At 34.3% G+C, this 22,729-nt stretch overlaps 2 protein-coding genes and 1 pseudogene across 11 annotated transcripts in view; 2 read left to right on the top strand and 1 right to left on the bottom strand.

Moving 5' to 3' along the window:
• The first annotated feature begins 186 nt into the window (after positions 1-186).
• On the top strand, positions 187-5,973 carry Vps45 (vacuolar protein sorting 45). Of its 2 annotated transcripts, XM_085202936.1 has the most exons (10): positions 187-377; positions 483-584; positions 875-1,073; positions 1,415-1,564; positions 2,037-2,296; positions 2,952-3,086; positions 3,280-3,420; positions 3,808-3,945; positions 4,154-4,459; positions 5,007-5,973. In XM_085202936.1, exons 2-10 carry the CDS (start codon positions 492-494, stop codon positions 5,343-5,345), a joined length of 1,761 nt encoding a protein of 586 aa, XP_085059062.1. In that variant the 5' UTR covers positions 187-377; positions 483-491; the 3' UTR covers positions 5,346-5,973. The 2 variants fall into 2 exon arrangements, with proteins under 2 accessions (XP_085059062.1, XP_085059056.1); XM_085202930.1 differs by having other exon boundaries at positions 187-584.
• A 78-nt stretch (positions 5,974-6,051) lies between these two features.
• The window catches only part of LOC146540737 (uncharacterized), a 42,896-nt gene continuing 26,218 nt past the window's right edge, over positions 6,052-22,729 (bottom strand). For 2 of the 8 annotated variants that reach the window (XM_085202882.1, XM_085202852.1), the window contains exons 6-20: positions 22,378-22,530; positions 21,887-22,002; positions 21,365-21,443; positions 20,997-21,083; positions 20,429-20,584; positions 19,818-20,135; positions 19,171-19,382; positions 18,518-18,650; positions 17,753-17,833; positions 17,293-17,361; positions 13,212-13,305; positions 12,604-12,740; positions 11,674-11,898; positions 11,006-11,125; positions 6,052-10,652 (exon numbers count right to left, since the gene is read on the bottom strand). In XM_085202882.1, the coding sequence (XP_085059008.1) occupies positions 10,578-10,652; positions 11,006-11,125; positions 11,674-11,898; positions 12,604-12,740; positions 13,212-13,305; positions 17,293-17,361; positions 17,753-17,833; positions 18,518-18,650; positions 19,171-19,382; positions 19,818-20,135; positions 20,429-20,584; positions 20,997-21,083; positions 21,365-21,443; positions 21,887-22,002; positions 22,378-22,530 (2,055 nt within the window). In that variant the 3' untranslated portion in view covers positions 6,052-10,577. The remainder of the gene's footprint in view (positions 10,653-11,005; positions 11,126-11,673; positions 11,899-12,603; positions 12,741-13,211; positions 13,306-17,292; positions 17,362-17,752; positions 17,834-18,517; positions 18,651-19,170; positions 19,383-19,817; positions 20,136-20,428; positions 20,585-20,996; positions 21,084-21,364; positions 21,444-21,886; positions 22,003-22,377; positions 22,531-22,729) is intronic. The other 6 variants (XM_085202919.1, XM_085202861.1, XM_085202909.1 and 3 more) reach the window with 4 other exon arrangements.
• On the top strand, positions 15,032-17,056 carry LOC146540738 (retinol dehydrogenase 13 pseudogene; annotated as a pseudogene). Its single transcript, XR_014879077.1, has 2 exons — positions 15,032-15,167; positions 15,584-17,056. The product of XR_014879077.1 is annotated as a retinol dehydrogenase 13 pseudogene (transcript).

Raw genomic sequence — 22,729 nt, 5'->3', positions numbered from 1 at the left:
TGTTATCTATTTGATAATAATTTATGTCGATAATTATGAATCAAGAAATATTAGATAGTTCAAAGAAATTAGATTATGTTTATAATATGTGTATTATAAAAAATATTTAATTGTTAAAAATATATTTCTTATTATATATTTATGTTTATGGAAAGATATATTTATAACGTTTTCAGATTTCAGAACGTTTGTTAAATGTCAATGTCGTGTAGTGAAAACTACACAATTTATTGAATTTTATATTTATAAATAAATAATTCACTGATTATTAGCGTAAATTGCACTTCTCAATGTATTTTTAAAAAATAGAGACATTACCTTGTGACCGATAGGAAACATTAACAACATATCACACAAATTAGTTACAAAAACTATTGGTACACCCACTTTTATACCGTCCTTAATTAAATAAAACACTGATAATATATAAGTGGCCAGAAACGTAGACTGTTCCTTAATTGTTTTTAAAAAATATTTAGCAGACAATCAATATGAATGTCATACAAGCTGTTAAAATGTATATAACTAAAATGACTGAAGAGAGTGGCCCTGGCATGAAAGTTATTCTCATGGATAAAGATACGGTAATGATAAGATATAATTATATATAATTTATTAATTAAGAGGCTGTCGTGACGCAGCGGCACAACGTCGCTTTCTATCAGCTACGGTAGTGGATGTTGTTTTTAAAGAAATTATTTTCATTTCCTCCCTTTGGTAAGAAAACAAAGCGCAGCATTATTGCAAAAACTTGGTGTCGCGTGGGGAATTGATTATCCTACCACTGAGACCCTGCTATATGCATAAAGCAAAAAAATATATTTGATTATTTCATTAAAAAAATGTTTTTTTACTCTTTTAATAATATTTTTAGACAAGCATTGTCAGTATGGTGTTCAGTCATTCAGAAATTCTACAAAAGGAAGTATATCTATTTGAAAGAATAGACAGTCATACTAAATGGGACAACTTGAAGCATATGAAATGTATTGTGTTCTTGAGGCCTACTTCTGAAAATATTGCATTGTTATCTCGGGAGTTGAAATGCCCTAAATATGGAGTGTATTTTATTTGTAAGTGGTTTAAACAACTCTAGACTATTATTTTTTATTGTTAATATTTATAAAATAATGAGCATTGATATATAAAAGAGTTTATAAAATGAAAGTTGAGATACAATTTAATTAATAATTTTAATACAATAGAATTTATTTAACTAATACTATCCATCCACCCATATAGTCAGATGGAATTCAAACACAGGGTCTTGGGGATGTGAGTCCCACTCAGGAGTATAATTATAATTTATATTATTTTAACTTCTCTGCTCTGTAAGATAAAAGGATTATGAGGTAGGTTGTCCATGCCCAGAATAATCTTAAGCTAAATTATGTAACAATCAAAATTCTTCCAGATTTCAGTAATGTAGTATCCAAAGCAGATATAAAGACGTTAGCAGAGTGTGATGAGCAGGAAACAGTGAGGGAGGTTCAAGAAGTTTTTGCAGATTATTTGGCTGTTGATCGACATCTATTCTCTTTTAATATAGTGGGTTGCTTGCATGGTGAGTTCTAAGAATATTAAAATACTGTACAGTGTCTATAAAAAAATTATAGTAGTAAGCTATTGTAAAAAGTATTTGTTACAATATTTTAAAAATATTTTAAGATCATCATTTTTTTATTTTTTATTTGCTTCTCAAATTTTGTGGAATAGAAGGGAAATCTAGTGATACAATACTCTTTTCTATTATTCTATTCTATTATTATTTATTATGTTTTGTGTTAAGCAATAACCATAACTAGTTATAGATTTGGTTTCCCCTTTTGAGTAGTTTTTATATATATGTACTTCTTTGGTCTGGTTTGATAAAATAAATACTTAGGAATAACTAATATTATTATATAACACGGTGGGTTCTGTCGCCTAATTGTAAATGGATAGAAAATGAAGATTTTGGTGTTTCTCCCACTAAATACTGAGTTTCTGAGAATGTCTCTACAAAATAATAAAAAAAAACCATTTTTTATAATTAGGTCGTTACTGGAACCAACAACACTTACAACGCTGTTCCCAAGGCATCTTCTCCCTACTCCTCTCCCTAAAACGTCGTCCCGTTATCCGCTACCAAGGGGGTTCCGACCCCTGCGTCAGACTAGCGGAAAAAGTCAGAGAGTTAATGAGGAAGGAGGCAGTCTTAATGGATAATAATATACCTTTCAATGGTGATTTACCACAGCCTTTGTTGCTTATATTGGATAGACGAGACGATCCGGTCACGCCGCTGCTGAGTCAGGTGGGTGTCTGTGTGGGTTTGATATTTTTGTTTGTTAATGTTGTATGAGATTTTTTTTTATTTTATTGTGGATAGTGATATAGAGTGAACGATTTCTATAGAGTGCCAACGTGGGAAAAAAGGATATATACTTTTGAACAAAAAATGTTTTTTCGTTTATATCTGTTGAAACTGCTTAAATGTTTAACAATAAAAGAGTTATAGTTATCGCGGCAGGGGCACAAGTCGGCGTGCTGGAAACAGTTGGTTCGATTAGGTTGTGGGTTCAATACCACTTGAGGAAATGGAAAATTTAGTATGTTAATTTGCTCTGGTAATGAGACAAAGCGCGGCGTTGGGTTTTGCCACTCATCATGCATGTCTCCAGATTTCGGAAAAAGTAGGGAATTTAAGTGTTAACACACTAGGTTCACCATATGGGATTTGTGAAGCTAAAAAAAGACGTATTTCTCAAGTTTTTTTATATAAAAAAATTTTTTATGAAGAGAAAATGTAGTTCTTATCAGCAACACCCCCTTCCTCACCAAATAGTAGCTATCCTGTATGACTGACACTACTGACATTTTTAAGTATCTTGATGATTTAAATATGCTTGTAAAGGCCTAATTAAATAAACAATTTTTTTGATTTATTTTATATTAATGATAATTTACAGTGGACCTACCAAGCGATGGTACATGAGATACTAACAATAAACAATAACAGAGTGAACTTGGCACACTTGCCCAACGTCAATAAAGATTTTAAGGAAGTGGTGTTAGCGCCGGAGCAAGATGAGTTTTATGCTAAAGTAAGTTATATAGTTATAGTTATCCAAAAATATTAGTGTAAAGAATACTGTTTTGTTTAAAGTTGGTAACGGAGTTCACTACGTAGTTAACACAACGGAGAACACTAGGTTCCCAAAAGATAAATTTATAAAATTACAAAATTTATACTTTTGTAAACATGTAAAAAATGTACTATTAATATTTTTCTTTCAGAACATATATTCTAATTTCGGTGAAATTGGACAAACAATGAAGTCTTTAATGGACGAGTTCCAGAAGAAAGCGAAGAGTCACCAGAAAGTGGAAAGCATTGCCGATATGAAGAACTTTGTGGAAACTTATCCGTTGTTCAAGGTTTGCACTACACTATAAATAAATAATTAATGTATAAGCATTTTGAAACCACATTGAATATTGAGGGGCAATTGGCGGCATCATGGTCATAAAGGGGCGCCAAATAGTCCGCAAACTATTTAAACATAGATATGAAATTATAGTGTTTGCCTGGGGGGCCTGTAAAAGTATTTTGCCCCGGGCGCGAGTTAAGCTCACTACGCCACTACAAGTATATAAGTAGCTTGATAAGAAATTATGGCTTAGTAGTCAGAGCGTATAGACGGTTAAAAGGCGTGGGTTCGAATCCATTCATTTTTTTATAGTAACTACTAAATAATTTTCTTTTCGTAGCATATGATTTTTGTTTATTATGACATTTTTTCTATTAAATTTCAAATTTTCCAGAAAATGTCAGGCACAGTGAGCAAACACATAACGGTGGTGGGCGAGCTCTCCGCGGCGGTGGCGGCGCGCTCTCTGCTCGTCGTGTCCGAGCTGGAGCAGGAGCTGGTCTGCCAGTCGGATCATAATAAGCATTTGCAGGTTAGTTGAGTTGGAGTGTTGGTTTTTTTTGTTTTTAGGTTCGTATTGTATCCGGTATGTAGCAGGGTAGGTTGAGCTTAGCACTAAGTTCTATTGATTCCAAAGTATTCTTAGGGTTTCTAAAAAATCAGCAGCATCATATATTAATACATTTAAAATTTATAAATGTTGTATGTCTTCATGTACTAATATTCTCTAATTGTTATAGCGTCTCAAAGCTCTTCTCGCGGACGACTCTATTCGCCCCGACGATCTTACCCGCCTCGTCGCGCTCTACGCTCTCCGCTATGAAAAGCACGCCGGAAACGCACTCGCAACACTTGTAGAGTCACTAAAGAAGCGAGTGGGGGACTCGGGTACAGGGGGTCCAAGTGGGGTTTCGGGGGGTATAGGTGGGAGTTCTGGGGGACCGGCGGCAGCGGTGCTCACGGTGGAGTACGGTGGAGCCCATGCTAGGCAGAGCGATCTGTTCGGTTTGCAGGATGCTGCTAAGATAACTAAGAGATTGTTTAAGGTAAGCCACTTGTATTATACTGTTTATTTTTTTAATATATTTTTTTTATGATTTGGTTTTTTCAATTTTTGTTCTTAGAAATATTACAAATTGAATAGCCAAACCACCTCTACACAGCTTTATGTATCCAGCCCAAAAAAATAAAATATATTAAAAAGGAAACAAAAATTATGATTATGTACCATCAAATATTCCTTAATATATTAAAAATTTTCATTTCCTCGATCTGGTGTCGAGGCAAAGCGCGGCTTTAACTTCCCCACTCAACATAATGCCTCCAGAAATCTGCGAAAAAATGGGGATCGGAGTGTTTTAACATTAGGTTCCTACCATGGTGTGTGCGGGATACAACGAATAAAAGGGAAGAACGGGATACTGAAGCTAAAAATATAAAAATAAAAACTGTTTATTAATATAAATAGTTTTTATATTAATAAATAGTTTTTATGTTTATTATATTAATAAATAGTTTTTATCCCTCTATTATCACGCATATCATTCCCACTTTTTCATTTAATCATATAGTGATATCACCACATTCTTACAGGGTCTAAGCGGCGTAGAGAACATATACACGCAACACACACCACTTCTCAAAGACACATTAGAAGACGTTCTCAAAGGTAAACTAAACGAAAGCCAATACCCAACTCTTGGAGACGATCCTTCAGGAAGGAGGCCTCAAGACGTCATAGTGTTCATAGTTGGAGGTACCACATATGAGGAGGCGTTGTGTGTACATCAAATCAACCAAAGTCACCCGGGGGGGGTACACGTGGTCTTGGGAGGTACAACTGTTCACAATTCGACTTCGTTCCTGGAGGAAGTCAAACATGCTATGCAAGGTGTGCATAGGACGCATACTAGACATATTAGGAATATATAGGTGTTTTATTTAATTGAATTGTTGGTTAGTGTTAAAAGTGAGTAATACAAAAGCTCTTGAATTTGTTAACTCCATATGTCGCACTGGTTCTTTTAAATATGGTGAACAAACAAAACAAATATAATAATATATATTTTAATTTATTTTTGTCTTCAGTTAGGTTAAAAATTCACATTTATTTTGAAAGTGCGATTCTTGGTGTCAAAATGTGAGTGTGAGGATTTTGGTCTTATACACAACAAGCAATAGCAGAGGGAACCTGGGACCCTATTGCTAAGACACTTCCGCCTTCCATATACTGTTTAAATAATAATTATTTATTTAATGAAAGCAATTTTTTTATATTGAGTTCATATAATCATTAAAATTTTATCAGCTGGTCGCTAGATGTAGATGTGTAGATAGTAATTAAACGAAAACACATGCTACACCTACAATTGTTGTAAAGCCAGTATTTTTAAATAAATATTTTATTCAGATGATCTTAATCTCCTCACACATTTAGATTAATCATAATTTATTATAAATATATAACTTAATGAAATATTTGCTTGTAATTTATTTATATGCTAATTTTAGTTCTGTGATGTAAAAATAAAAGTATAAGTAAATAAATATCTAAAAAAAATATGCCTTTTTAAAATCTTTATATATAAATCCTACTTAAGTTTTGGAAAAAGGAAACAAAATAAATAAAAGACCCAAGTGTTGTGTTTAAAACACATTTTTTATCATTTTTTTATTGAAAAATATCCATCGACACAGCTGTACGCGTCATTCAACAGTACGCGGCTCTCAGTAAGCCTGGCGTCCACTTCAGTCTTTGCGCGCCGTCGGAGAAGCCCCGTAGCCTTTCTCCCTAGACTTCCCCCCCACATCCATGTCCTCGGCTATCCGGGGCTCCCCCGCCGCTCACTAAGGCATATATCTCCTCCACACACATCGTCTCGCAGCCGCACGAATATTTACATATACGCATCATATAAGTGCCATATTTCAGGTACAAAACATAAAAAGCTGTATCGTTCGAACATAAATTGTGATTTCAGAGTCGCACTGGCCTCCTACAAGTATTGCGATCGATCAAGGCACAGATAATAATAATATAAATAATTTATCTGATTCGAATATTCGTGGGGGGAATTACCGCGAATCATTGGCGGCCATCTTGGTTTACATAATAATTCAACCATGAATTACAATATTCAGGAATTGAGTCACAATTTTAAGATAGACCTGTTCATCTTACTATAATCTAACATTTTTAATTTAGCGCCTTCTCGTTTTATATAAATATGTATATATCATATAATATGTATAATGAATACAGAAAAAAACGGATTTTTTTAATATTACATACATATAAAATGTAAATACCGTATGTATAGTGTATATATAAACATTGGTGTCACGGTCTTGGCTTTTTTGTAACTTTATAATGTATAAGTAAAAAAACTAATAGAAAAAAAAGGATAGAAAAATTGGCATAATATATAAATATATACATACATATATGCACTATACAGTGTGTTCCATTATATCTACACATTATAAACGTACTGCAAGGCGTCAGTCAGTTCAAATCATAGTTACAAAACGTTGATATAATCGTTGCACATGTCGACGGGCTCTTATATGTGACATAATATCAAATTTATCATCGAAATAATAATAGTGAACTAATTTTTTTTTATTTCCGATAAAAATTTGCGACACAAAGGAGAGCCCGCCCCGGTAAATATACAAAATATTTAGTTACAATGTTAGCACAACCGTGTAACGTAACGGTGAATACACCCTCCGACGCACAGATTATTAATAATAATTAATTGATTTTCTCAAAAAGAAAAACATCACGCACATCCCTATCGCACTCGCTTAACGCTAAACACGAATCGCAAACAAGCTAGTGTTGCGACATCTTATTTATTTATAAAATCATTTATTTACTTATGGCGCACAACAAACAACAGACGCACTTAGAATTTTTTTTCTCTCACTCACGGTCACTAGCAACAAACATACGCGGCGGAACGCACGTAATAAAATTTAATAATAAAAAAAAACAAAAGTGAAAAAGAAAAACATAATAATATAAGATCCATACCACGTTTTCGAGTAAATGATACTTAAAAGCTAACACGTAAATACCGTGGCACAGGTCTAGTAGGCCCTTTCCGTTGCTTCTTTTTTTTTGTGATTTTTTTGAATCTTTAATGTATATATAGATCACAAATGAAAAAAACCAAGGCTATGACGGGAAAGGACTCGATTGTCTTATTATATTTCTTATATACATATATGTACAGTCTTAATTTACATACGGACTTAGGAAAGTTTTTTTATACATATTTTGAAACGCGATCCTTTCTATTAATATATAAATATTTAATATAATTGTATAGACGCCTATATCGGTATATCTAGTTCATCATTTACAGTTTTGTCGCTATAAAATTGAAATTCTAATTGAACATATTGTAGTCAGTTATCGTTTAATTTGTCAAGTTTAAACGTAAGTTTCATTGTTGTCTAGTCGTATAATAATAATATATAAAAAAAATTAATGATTCTAAACACCGTAGGGCAAAGGTAACCCTATAGTCGTCGACTCATCTAGAAACATTAACATGTTATCAAATTCGCAGAAAACATGCAAACAAAAAGCGGATGCCCCCTTTTTTAACGACTAATATTAATGATGTAAAAAAAAACAAAATACCAAAACCGACAACAAAAAGAATGAACTTTCGCGTTTTTCGAAGCAAAAAAAGTGTAATTACAATATAATATATCGAGTATAATAACAGTTAGTATTTCTAGCGGTCGTTAGTTAACACGTGTGTCCACGTTTGGCGCGACCCAGGGAGCACCGCGCGGAGGTCATGGACGAGCCCCCCTTGATACAATTAAACGAACAAACAAACAAACATATATCCATGCAAGTCCAATCGTACCCTGTCTCGTAACTACCAGACGTGTCCGTTAGGCACCCGACGAACTTTAAAGGGTTATCGCTTTCATACAAATCCGTTGGTCAAACGCCTATTCCGTTCCGTATCAAATGAGTCAAAAATCACCAAATTTTCTAGACATCTTATATATAAATCTAATTTTACTTTTAAACATCTAACAGCGAAATTGTGCAACATAAAATATTTCCGTTGGGAATAGTACAGGATTGACATCGAAGCGAGCGTTACGTTTAAATATAAAATCCCGATACCTATATATACAAACATAGTAGTTGCCACGTGTTTCGCGATTTTGAGCCGTATTCTAAATGACAATACGGTCCAAAATCGCGAAATTAGAACCGCCTATCCTATCAATCAATTTGTTTTTTATTGTCAATTCTACTTGCGCCCTTATAGACATGAAACGCGAGCACAACTTCAAAGGCAGTAACAGTACAAATAAATATTTATAAATATATTACAGGTCACTGCTATTAGTGGGTTTCAAGGTCTACTTTCATTGAAAACAAGAGATCATGTGGATTCAAAGTGTTGCCAGTCACAAATATATATTATCTCCTCAACTTACACACTAATTCATATTTATTATAAAATAATTACTTCTACTATTATTTTAACTGTATAATATATTCAACTTTAGTCGTTTAAAAATATGTCCCCCACCTGTTTTTTTTTTTGAGATAGACAATAATAGTATTCAAATTTCAAAAATGTTATCATACTTATTGAAAAAAAGTTTAAACTGGCAACACTCACTGAAACCCTGGCACAGATGAAACAGGAAAGATCAACTAAGTCCAAATATAACGTGAAAACATCGCGCGTAATTGACATTCGCGTTAATATTATACAATATCAATACAACGCTAACGTATTTCTAAATAAATATAGCGGGGTCCCGCTCGAAGGACCAGCGCAAAAACATAAAATACGACTGACGAGATTTGTTAACTACCAACAATAATGACAATATTATCAACGAAAATAAAAAAAAAATATTGATCAAACGAAAATTTCTTAGCAAACTGTTGAAGATAATAAAAATATAGTTGAAGACGCCCTGCGTTACTTTCAATTGAGATACATAATAGCAATAAAACTTAGTGTATTTATATAGTATTTAACAAATCACACCAATCTATTGGATAAATTATCTACCTATAATACATTTCTACCGTTCACATGAACAAGCAGACAGACATACATTCACACACACAAACTCACGAACCCGCCGCTAAGCTACCTATATTACACTGGTAAGCTTGCAACACTAATTAATGTCTGCCATAAAACTATTATTACATTATCATATTGATTAAATAAATATATAAATTACTTTAGATATTATTTTTTTATGTATATTTTGTTCAATAAATTTAAAATTAACAGATTCTATACATGTGTATAGAAAAAGATAGCTACAATGCTATCTTTTTCTATACAGATACATCCTTTTCATTAAAATAGTCATTTTTTAAAAAAAACAATAAATAACATATCAGTTTGAAACGAAAATAAAAACCATTTTTTAACGATAAAAAACAAATATTTTTGCAATCAACAATTAAAAAAAATAATATGATAATGTAATAATAATTTAAGCATAATATAATTTATAGATAGTGTTGCCATATGAAAATAAAAAAACAATCTTCATCTAAGTATAACTGCTATAAGGCATTATACTTAACAACCGACAGAGCTAATACTTCCAAAAACAGTTTCATAGAAAACAATTATCGTATATACAATAAATAACTTTTTCTACATTTTTAATCTATGCCTGCCATAGAGTAAGATGTTGTTGTTGTTGTTTTATTTTTATTTAATTTTAAATAAAATGAATATATTAGCTCTATCTTTTATATATTAAATTTTTTATAACACAAGTTCGACTGCATTTAGAATGTCAATATTGTGATAATAAACACTTAGACTATCGTTAGGTTTGTTACAACAGACATTATACAGACAACAAATTAAGTCCAATTTGAAAATATGAAAAATTACGTGTTAAAATTCAAAACTGACATTAAGTTTTGTTTACCGGTGAGAGAAATAATTTAAAACAACAATTCACCAACGATAGCCATAGTCACATCACACATCACTAATCACCGTGTCCGTACGGGTCACTACGGGTCACTAGGGGTTACTACGAGTCATTGTGGGCGGTGTCACTGTGTCACTGAGCGCGGGCGGCGACATACAGCCACTCTAAATGCAGCACGCATATATAGGGCTAGGGGCGGCGTTAGGGGTGCGTGGAGTGCACCCCCGGAGTAGTGGAACCGCCGGTGGACTGGTGTTGTGGGGGGAGGAGCACTTGCTGGAATTGAATGTATATATTGATATTAGTATTCTGAAACATATCTTACATGTTATTATTGGTTAATATGAGACTAAAGAGGCCAGTCGTGGCGCAGGTGCTCAAAATGTGCCTGTAAACGCGAATAGTTGTGGGTTCAATCCTAACTAGAGGGAATGAATTATTATTTCTTAATAACTTTCATTTCTTCGCTCTGGCATCCAGGCAAAAGCCGGGCGTTGAGTTCTGCCACTCAACACGCAATGCCTTGAAAAAAATATGCGGAAAGATAGATAGATCTAAGATAAAATATTGGACTATTATTGTTTATAATTCCCTTAAAATAATTTAATTATTTCTGTAAGTTAACCAACCTGAACCTGGTGGGGGTGGTGCGGCGGGCTGGCAGTGGGTGGCGCGTGGTTGAGGTACGCCACATGCGGGTGGTGGTGGTGGTGGTGGGAGCCCGCCGGGCCCATCAGGGGACATAGTACCTGGAAGGAACAAAAAATTATGTCCTTGAATTTATGTAATTTAACTTTATTAAAATAGTTTTTTTTTATTTGAGACCTGCTTAATTTGAGCACTTGTAGCTCCTCTGGTGTTGCACGGGGTCGTGAGCAGTTTACAAATGTAGTTTTATTTTACAACGATCATTAATTCTTTATTTTGTTTGAAAACAACTTTATTCATTATTAGGAAAAAAATATATTTTTTTAAAGAGTAGTTAAATCTGTGGTTTCATTGAAAGTGGTGCTGACAAAAACAGTTTTATATGAAAATATCAGAAATCTAACAAAATATTCTTTATTCAAATAGACTATTATTATAAGCACTTTCGAAACGTGGAATGAACATATGAACAAAAGGCCACCACCACTTTAGAAGGCAGTTCTGCTGAGAAGAGCCGGTAAGAAACTCAACAGTTGCTCATTTCAAAGTCAATGGTACAATTTTATTACATTAGCTGCATTACATTCAAGACAGATAGACATTAATTTCATACATAATAAATATAACATAAAGATTCCTATAACTATACCTGAAACGGAGGCTGCTGGTAATGATGATGGGGATGCGGGTGCGGATGTGGGTGCGGGTGGGGGGTGTGCGCGGGCGAGGGGGGCGGGTACAGCTGTGAGGGCGCCACCGGCGACTGTGCAGGCGGCGCGTACTCGCCCACACCCACGCCCATACCGACACCCACGCCAACACCGCCGCCACCCACGCCCACGCCGCCGCCGCCGCTGTGGTGGTACATGCGGACCTGTGAAGGAAAAATTATGTTAGTAAAAAATAAATTAATAAAACAATCAAGTTTTATAGTATGTACGTAAGAGAACTTTAAAATTTCTCATATATATTCTTTGGGATGTATAGGGAGCACACAAAAAAATTCCTTTTTAATCATTTCAATTTTTAATTACGTATACAGGTTGGAAGCATCAGCGCTCCTTTTACGGGATCAGCACATAGGGTAAAATATTTGAAACCCACACCTAAAGAAATTAATCAAAGTATCTCAACTTTGGGAAAAAAAATATTATTAATCGTATTAGGCTTTTAGACTAGTTAAAACTGTGGTTTCATATAAAATGGTGCTGACAAAAACATTCTGTATATTACGACTATAAGGAAATCATTTGTTTCTCATTCAGGATTGCTACTATTGTATTATTATACTAAACAAAAAAATTGTTTAAACTATATCAATGGAAGTATTGGCCGGGAATCTAATGTTAATTTGTATTGGATAATGAAACCTAACGCTGCTTTGTGCCTTTACACTAGAGTGATAAAATGAAATAACTCACTTCATCAAGTGCGAATCAAACCCCAACCATTCCGTATACAATCAGTCTTTGTACACCACAATCGCATCTCACCAGAACTACCCGCCAAACTTCCCTCTCACATTCAAAAGTACTATCAAAAACAACAATGTCAGAACCAAACAATCATTAGCACCCACCATATGCTGGTACTGTATCGCGGGCTGCGAGGGATGCGGGTGAGCGGGGTGCGGGTGCGGGTACGGCACGAAGGGCTGCATGGGCGCAGGTGCCAGCAGCGGCTGACCCGTCGCCGCCGCCACCTGGACGCCTGAACCTGAGGGGAAAAATTAATTAACATTTAATTGAGATTAAAGTCTTGTGTTGGACTGTTCTCTCTGGTCATATTAAATCACAACATAAGATGCAGCCCTGGTGTATTGACGAGAAATCTATGAAGTTATGAAGTAAATAAAGAAATACATTTAAATTATTTATATTACCATTAATTTTGTTTTTAAATAATCAAATATTTTGTATACTTTAGGAATCAGATTTTTTTCTTTCTAAAAAAACTTTTTAAGGCAAGCAATGAATCTAGCTATATACCAAAACAATTTAAATATTTATGCATATCGAATTTGAGCTCACTATACAATGATGTTGTTGCTTTTAAAGTTCGTCATAAGAAATAACAAAAATAGCACATAAATTCTTAACATTATAACTATACTATTTAAAAAAAGAATAATAATGGGAACTGAAAAAGATCTACATAACAAATCCAATATCATACACAAATTCTTACCTTTCCTAAAGTTTCTTTGGGGTTGAGTCGGCAAGGAGGCGTGTTGACCGCCACCAGCTACAGCAGCGCCCCCACCACCCATTGCATACAGCTGCTGAAATAGTATAAATATAGGTAAATTTATATAAATAAATATGTAATCATTTATATATATAGGTATGTAAATAGCTGTAAAATGTTTTAGACTAAGTTAATAGCGTATGTGTTCTCACAATTAAATGACAAAAGAGTAACTTCTTGGTTTTAATTCTGTAGGAATTATAAATAAAGAAGAAAAATTACAAAGTATTTTTTTTATTGTACAATATCTCTATCTTAACCTCAGCCTGCTATGAATAAAAATATATTTTCTTTTAGATGGTTTATGATTATAAATAATAAAATAAAATAAAAAATAGATATTGTCTATAATATATTCAAGATAAGCAGAGTATAATATAGAGAGATAGAATTTCATATGTTATAACATTAAGAAGGTCCAGCTTCACGCTGTATCTGTACGGGAAGGCAGAGAGAACCTAGTGATAAGACACTCCAAAATACAAGAATATACATTAGTTAAAATCAACTAAAAAAAACAAGTGACTACAAATTACAAATCATACACAAAAAAGTGTTTATGTTTACACACGAGGAAAAAAACTGAAATTAATTAGAAAAAGCTCAAATATCAAACATTAATAACAAAATTAGCTTCAAATGTCATAGGTAAAAAAAAAACGGAATAAATAAAAAAAGGAAGGTCATATTTCAGTTCAGTTCAGTTCAGTTCTTTATTTATGGCGCTTCGAGCGTGCCAGTTGAGCACTAATCACTTCATTTCCAATGTCACGTTGTATGGAGAACACACAAAGGAGATAGTACGGTAAAAAAGAGATTATATTACATACTAGCAAAATTTATGCAAATGTATGAGGCCAGTTGCGTCACTGACTAAGCGACTGCGATGTGGGTTCGATACCCTATTTTAGGAAATTAAATATTTATTTAAATGTATATTTTCATTTTGTCGGTCTGGGGTCGAGACAAAGCGCCAGTGAGGTCCGCCACACACGAATGCCAGAATGCCTCCAGAATTCGGCAAAAAAATGAGAAATTTATAATTTCGCTTTATTGGCAATGCTTCGGGGCTCCCCAATTAAACATACAATATCTCTCCCAATTAAACATACAGGAAAGAGAGAGTGACAGTGCTCTAGTTTTTTTTGGCTAACACCTAAAATAAGAAGTAATATAGGTATATTTAATTATACGCGTACTTAACTGCGATGGAATTAAGCGATCACATGTGGAATTACTGATATTTATTAAATGTTTACACAACTTGATAATATTAATTGATAGATATGTTATATATATGCATAAGATATCGACAATATATTTGTCTACATATTTATTGAAATTATTTGGTTAACTAAAAAATATATTTACAAAAATGATTAAGACAATTTACTTTTTAAAATGAGGATTAATGGGCCAAGAGGTAATGATCTAAAAAAAAAAATAGATTAACAAATGACTTTTTAATGTCTCAATGGTCTAATTGAACATGATGGTAATGAATTCAAATCCCGCTCAGTAAGATTATATATAATATTTCCCTATGCCCTTAAACTGGACAAACTAATATTATTGTAGTTGTCAATTACAGTATGCAATTTCTCTAAAAAAAAAGAAAATTGAGGAGCAGAGTGACCTATCACCAATTCACACAACAAAAACCAAATATTATTCGATAAACTAATAATAATTTTAAATTAACATGTAAAGTTAGATGCAAATATTATATTATATAATATTTTTTTATCAAATCTGACAGTCGCACTAAATACACGATCGCGTAGAAACGTTTCGTGCACAGTACTAGTTTTTTTATATTAATTTATTCACACATTATCAAAGTAAGGAGAGCGGAACGAAACGAGTTAATTACTTCTTTTAAGTTCTTGAATATTGGTATGATATAGTTTTTATATGTAATTTATTGATGTTCTTGTAAGTTGTGGATTCGATTCCCAGTCTGGTGTCTTTGAGTTACTAGTTATTTAATATTTTAATTTTCTTGCAAGACCAAAGCACGGCGTTGGTTTCCGCCACTCATCACGCATTTTATCGAATATTTTGCGGATTACCCCTCTATATAAGGGATACTAAGGGAAAAAGGAACTATATTATGTGATGGATGTTTGTCCAAGATAATTTTAGGCTTACATATGGAGTTCAAAATTAAGGGAGTGACTACGATTTTAAAATGATGAAATACAGGGCTTGCTATATGTGAGAAAGAAGGTGAAGCTACACATGTCCTATACCACGTATTATTGTAAAATATTTATTTGGATTAAAACATTTTATTTTTATTTATTTTTCAGAAGTCTTCTTGTTAAAAAAAATATATACAACAGACCATAATGTGGCTGCTTTTCATAATATGGATAGTAGTTTTATTAGCATCAATAAAGATTTTCAATAAACTATCCACCGGACGATGCTACGCAGACACCGTGATGAGCGGCAAAGTGGTCGTAGTGACCGGCGCTAGCGGTGGTATCGGGTTCGAAACCGCTCTAGAACTAGCACGACGAGGAGCTAAACTAATAATCGCATGTAGAAACATACAAAAAGGTGAAAAGGCAGTAAGAAAGATCGTCAACAAGACGCAAAACAAACGCGTTCGCTTCGTACACTTAGATCTAACCTCATTAGCATCCGTCAGAAAATTCGTTGCAAAATTACAAGAAACCGAATCAAAATTGGACGTTCTTATAAACAACGCTGGTGCCATATGCATCAATAGGGAGCGTACTGTCGACGGGTTGTTAAAAGATATGCAAATTAACTATTTTGCGCCGTATTTACTGACCCTACTTTTACTACCAATGTTGAGAGAGGCCTCGCCAAGTCGTATAATAGTTGTATCGGCATCCTGGCACAAATATGGAACGATTGAAGATTTGGACAGTAATAAACATGGATATATACAATCATATGCAAACAGTAAACTTTGTAATGTGTTATTTAGCAAGGAATTAGCAAGAAAATTGCAAGGAACCGGTATTGACGTAAACAGTTTAAACCCTGGGCAGGTTAACACATCATTATATAGAAGCTCGACGATTTTGGAGAAAATCCGTAGTATTTTATTGTATGCGTTCTTTAAAACACCCACTGAAGGTGCCCAGACGTCTGTTTATTTGGCGGTTTCTCATGAATGTGATCAGATGAGTGGGAAGTATTTCGAAGATTGCAGGGAAGTGAAAGCGTCTTGGAAGGCTGATGATGAAGAAGCGGCTGCCAAGTTATGGACAAAATCTCAAGATCTTGTCAAGTTGTCAAAAGAGGAGATGGAAAAATGTTTTGGGGAAACAAGCTTATTTTTTAACGAGATTATTTTATAAAATACAGTAAATTATCCATAAAAAGTATTCTTCTTATTTGGAAATATTAAAAGGATTTGGGGATATTAATCTAATTTTAGCAAAATCACACTAGCACATTGTTAAAATAAAAACACTCTCACATATTAATGACAAGAAAACTATTAATGAATTTTAGGTAAAACCGAGGATATTTAATAACTATTTAGGGGGTATCAAAGTAGCTTACTCGGGTTTAGTAGAAACGCATCAACGTATTAATAATACAAACACACATTAAATATAACGGTTTTGATATAGCGATCTCTTGCGTAACAAAAAAAAATAAAAGTTACTCTTCTAATTAAATATTAATTTATACAGTATATTGAAATCAAATTATATAAGAAAATATATCTCGACATAACACTAATTGACTTTAGAACTTTGATCTTCCAGTTAAGTTATATAATTATAATTAATATTACTTTCAAAATAACGACTAGACTAAATTATTAAATTACTTTTTATTTTACATTGAATTATTCCAATCGAAATATATTAATTAAAAGAAAAACAAAATAATAAAACGATAATTTCACTTCCTAATATAGTATTTTTAACCTACAATAAAAAAAAATAATTTCATCAAAAATTAAAAATAAAAATACCAACATGTACATTAAATATAAGAAATCGCATCAAAACCGTTCAAACAATCTCACCGCGTCGCGCTCACGCTTGTCCAGTACTAGAATCGGCGCGTACTGGCGACACTCACAGGCCACCTCCATCTATTTATATCCATTTATATATATTTAAATTTTAATAGAAAACAATAATATAAATTAAAATGAAGTAACAAAAGTATAATAAAAAATATATATATAAAGTAGCATAACTGAAGCCTATGGAAAAAATGTTTCTCAAACATTAACGAATAATACAAATTCAATCTTTTTTACTATATATTATATGCGTAAAAAAAAAAGGTAAAACAATAAAAATATAATAACTGTTCGCAACAAACCAACTTCACTATCAATAAAAAGTGATATAAGAAAAAAAAAAGACGAATGTAATCCAAAATACTAACAATACAATAAACCAATATTCTGCTTTCAACAAAAAAATAATAATAATAATTATCCCCTACAAAAATTCAAACCCACTACTATTACTTACCGGATGTGGATGTTGTAAGTATGCTGGTGGTTGCTGCGCCGCCGCCGCGGCCACCATGTATGTATGGGGGGATACTGCCACCTACAGGAATAAGAATATATTTTAAATCTAAACTAATCTATATTAATATTATAAAGCTTAATAGTTTTAGACATTCTTAAAGTGTTATTCCACACTTTTTTTTAATTAAAAAAAGCAGAAAATCTTGAAAAAAAAAAACATTTCATAAGTGTGAAATAACATTTAAAAATATCAAATATATTAAATAGACAGCACTCTCTTTCGCCAAATGATAATTCTAAACAATAAAAATAAAATCTTAAATAAATAAAATCTTTGTGTAGCGGTAATTTTTTAAAAATACCCCCAGGAGGTGCTAACAACATAAATAAGTTGTAACAAGTGTATAATCATTTCGACGTAGCATGATGAGAACGTATGGCTTGGTAGTCAGAGCGCTTGGACGGTTTTCTAGAGGCGCGGACTCAAATCCCTCCGAACAGTTTGTTTGATTAAACTCGCTAATCTCGGGAACTATTGTTTTAAATTTAAAAAATCCTTTGTATTTGAGGGTTTACTTATCGAAGATGAGTATGGCACGTTAATTGGTTCAATGTAACCCACTGTATGTGCAGTCAGACTCACTTAGAATGTCTTATGATTCCAAAAAAACTCTGGCAATATAAGTAATAAGTCTAGAAAATTGTCTGTGCAAGGGAACTTAATATGTGGGACACACCGTGAAACTGAAAAGAAACCACATACCATAGTAGGCGGTGGCGGCGCGGGCACGTAGCTGACGCCAGCACCAACTACGCCTACGCCGCCCAACCCCACGCCAACCCCCACGCCACCCATGCCCATGCCCACGCCCACCGGCGTACCCGGCGTGTGCGGTCTGTGGGACAAATAAAATTAATTAAATATAGTAATGCCACATAGATATTAATTAATAGTAGAATATATTTATTTATAAAACTTAACCAAGTATAGTAATATCATCTATATAGTTAGATATGGTATAAAATTATTGTTAATGTTGAAGATTAATGTCAGTCGTGAGGCACAAGTGTGCGACTATAAATGCGAAAGGTTGTGAGTTCGATTTGCATTCGAGGAAATGAAATATTTAATATTTTCATGCCCTCGCTCTGGTAACGAGGCAAAGCGCGGCGTTGAGTGCCGTTCGATACGGAATGCCCCCAGAATGCGAAAAGTGGGAAACGGTAAAGTTTTTTTGGAAATGAAGTGCCTTAACATTAGGTTCCAAGGTTTCCCTCTGCCTACTCTGCAATATATAGAGATACAGCGTGAAATTAAAGTTAGATTAAGATAAGGAGAGATATTAGCCATAGCAGCACCGGAAGATGATGTAGAGGATCCGACGATTAAAAAACGTCTTCTTAGTTAAAACTCACCTGCTGTGACTTGGTGTGGTAGGACTTCTGGGCGTGAAAGGTTTAGCGCTAGGATTAAACTCTTTAGCATTAGGATTGAGGGTTGATTTCTTGAGGGTGACAGCTGCTCTATCAGCACCAGGGGACGACGATGACGCTGAAGATGGAGGGGAGCTGGAGGCTGGGGAACGGTCTTCTTGAGGCAGTTCTTCTGGTTTGGGGGCTGGTGGTGGCTGTGGGTAGATAAAATTAACTGATACAAGTGCAATATAATGAAATATTAAGTATAATTTTTTAATTTCCAACTTTTAAGAATTCTCTGTATGTTAATATTGAAATATTATTTTAAAAATAAGAAATAACTTTTTTTCTATAATAAAATTCTACAGTTGTTCGCTTACAAAAAATCATAATGGACATTGCTGAATTTTAGTTGTTAAAACAAGTATAAGTTAGTAAGTAAGAGGCCATTGTGGCGTAGATAGATTGTAAATGCGATAGCTGTTGATTCTCCAGTCGGGGAAAGATTATATTTAAATTACTATTATTTCTCCACTTTACTAGACAAATGCGGCAATGAGTTCCGAAAATTGGGTTTAACACTAGGTTTACTCTGCTTATACTGCTATACAGAATACAACGCTAAAAATAAAAAAAAAACTACTCACCTTATGATGGGTAACTGGCGGCGCCACGTGCGCATGTGGCACATGCTGACCGTGCTGGTGCTGCACATGCGGCGGCGGCACCGCGTGTACGTGCTGCATGGGCACGTGCGCGTGCACGTGCTGTCCGGGGGGCGTGTGCGGGGCGTGGGGATGCTCGTGTTTGTGGGCACGCGGGGGTTCCCGCTTAGGAGGTGATGACGGGGCGCCGACGTTTGCCGAGACTTCGGGGGGGCTGGAGGTGCCGGAGGTGTGTTGTTGCTGTGGTTGAGGCTGTTGTTGGGGCGGTGGCTGTTGTTGTTGTTGTGGTTGTTGCTGCTGCTGTTGAAAATAGTGATGGTGTTTCTATTATTATTATAAAATATATCACTAAATAAATTAAAAAATATGTGGGAAACGTAGTATTCCCGCATTTCTTTGCTCTGATAATATGGAAGAAAAATAAAATTCTAAAAATTCCTAAAATAAAATCTGCGCAGCTATCTACAGCTATTTTAAGGCCGATCATAATCAGACTGTTTCACTCTAACTAATATTATAAATGTGACTGTTTATAATTGCTCTGTAATATAACAATAAATTTATGCGATCATGTATAAGCATATGGTACACACCGGTGCTGGCACACTGACAACAGGCGGTTGGGGCTGGGGCTGCGGTTGGGGCTGCGCCTGGGGCGGCGGCTGAGACGGGGGTTGGGGCTGCGAGGGCGGCGCGCTGGGCGCAGGGGACGTCACTAGCTTGAACTCTTGACCGAATTTACGAAGCTCCTGCATTTATATAAAGATTAATAGAAAATTATTAGGAAAAAATATAGATATATTTTTTTACAATATGAAAACAATTAAATATTTAATATTTTCATTTCCTTGCTCTAGTAATGAGGCAAAGCGCGGCATTGAGTACCGCCACTTTAAACGATGAAAAGTGAGAAACGGAAGTATCTTAATTGAGAATGGAATGTCTTAACTATATTAGCCTTTTGGATTGTCACTTGTATGACTAGAATTATGACTAAATATTTATTAATACACAAAAGTAATAAATTGAAATAAACATACATGAACTTCCAGAAATATCACATGTACTATCTAAACCATTTCACTTTCCTAACTTTATAAACGAATATTTCATCCATTGATAAAATTCATAATATATGTATGTATGTAATATAAATCGAACCTGCACTTCATCCTGCCTGCGAGGCTCCGGAGGCGGCGCGTGATGGCGCGGCGGCCTGGTGTGCCCCTCGGCGCCTGGGGGAGGGTTCTATATACAAACATAAAAAATAATTACTTTTATAATAAAATATATATACAAATTAATAAAATATTTGTAGCAAAAACAGTATAATCCATCGAAGCTGTAAACGCGACGGTTGTTAGAATTAATTATTTCGTGGCGGCGTTGAGTTTCGCCAATCAACACGCAATTTTTTCAATTCAGAACGAATAGTGTGTCTTAACACAGTGTTCTTGCCTGCCTGGTTAGTTATTGGTTCGTTTTATGAGGGCTAAAAAAAAGCGGAAAGCTACAAAAAATATCCTTACGTGGTGGTGGTGTGGTGGGAATCCCTGACGAGGTAGCTGAGCTGCTCGCGGCTCTCCATTCATTTTGCCGCTTGCTTGTCTAATAGAAAAAAATATATAAAAATTAATTATACTACTTGCAGCTCCACTCACATGGTGAAAAAGGAATAAATGAGAGTTGTGTATAATATATCGTCAGCTTAGAGTGTAAACAAAAACAGAGAGACAAAAAAAATCTTTAAATAAAAATCTTTGAGTAATTATGTATTATCAGAAGGTTTTTACAATTTTCAAAATGGTTTGTATTTTCTTTCTTTCTTTTAGCTTCACACTGTTTCCCGCATTTAGCAGGGAAGGCAGAGGGAACCTAGTGTTACCTGTTAAGACACTCATGGCACTCGGCTACCCATTTTCCGATGAATTTTAGAGGCATTGTTGAGTTTCATGTGGAGTTCCTCATGTCATTTCTTACTTCCATTTGACCACGCGGGCGAAGCCGCCTATTAAAACTAATAGTAAGTAATGATAGTAAAAGATCCTTACTGCTGATGTTGATGATGATGATGAGGGAAGGGTGGTGGTGCGTGATAGGCTCCAGCTTGTTGCGCGTAGCTTTTATTTGAAGGCGCACTCGCTGGATTTGATACTGGACTGCCAGCCTGAGGGAAGAAACATAGGGTTATTTATGCATTTTTTTTAATTATGTTAATTTATTATTAATTAAATGTTGAGATTATAAGTTATTAATTGTTAAGAAATAATTTGTGTGTGCTTGTAGATGTTGCATATTGATATTTTTTCGAAATTACTGAATATCTAAATTACCACACATGTTAAGTGTAATTTTCAATATGTAGTGGAAACGGAAATTTCTGAAACCATTCTTATATTTTCTCAAAACAATATTTATCCATATTTTCAATATTATTTTAACATTCCATATGACTATCACCTATAAACAATGTACTGAAATAAAAAATCTAAGATTTCCTTGACTACAACTAACTTAGTGAGTAAAATAACCACAACTATACCGTAGTGTCCTGCCTCTCCGATGGCGGTGTCAGGTGGTGTCTAGGAGGCCGGTGCTCCTTGTCCTTGGGCGGGGCGTGCGTGAATGCCGGCTTGCCGCTCGATGCTGGAGAGGAACCGCCATTGTTGTTGTTTGGTTTAACTAGTTTACCCGTCTGGAAATAAACATTAGAATAAGTAATATAATAATTTTAAGATTTTTTTTGCCCAGGGTACATAATGTGGAACTTAACGCCGCGCTTAGTCTTATTACCAGAGATAGGAAATGAAAATAATTACTTACGCAAAGTTGTAATACGATTATAGTTTTATTCAGGATAGTCAAATTGTGACATGGACATTCATTGATATTAT

Source organism: Heliconius melpomene, chromosome 2 (genome assembly GCF_056956725.1).
Source record: "Heliconius melpomene rosina isolate 202511_hmr_F chromosome 2, ASM5695672v1, whole genome shotgun sequence".
Classification (NCBI taxonomy): Eukaryota; Metazoa; Arthropoda; class Insecta; order Lepidoptera; family Nymphalidae; genus Heliconius; species Heliconius melpomene.
This window is presented reverse-complemented; position numbering and strand designations above follow the sequence as displayed.

Coding starts and splice junctions, on each gene's coding strand:
- Vps45 (XM_085202936.1), top strand. CDS start 492: ATGAATGTCATACAAGCTGTTAAAATGTATATAACTAAAATGACTGAA. Junction 1,074..1,414: donor ATATGGAGTGTATTTTATTT/GTAAGTGGTTTA, acceptor AAATTCTTCCAG/ATTTCAGTAATGTAGTATCC. Junction 3,087..3,279: donor AAGATGAGTTTTATGCTAAA/GTAAGTTATATA, acceptor TTTTTCTTTCAG/AACATATATTCTAATTTCGG.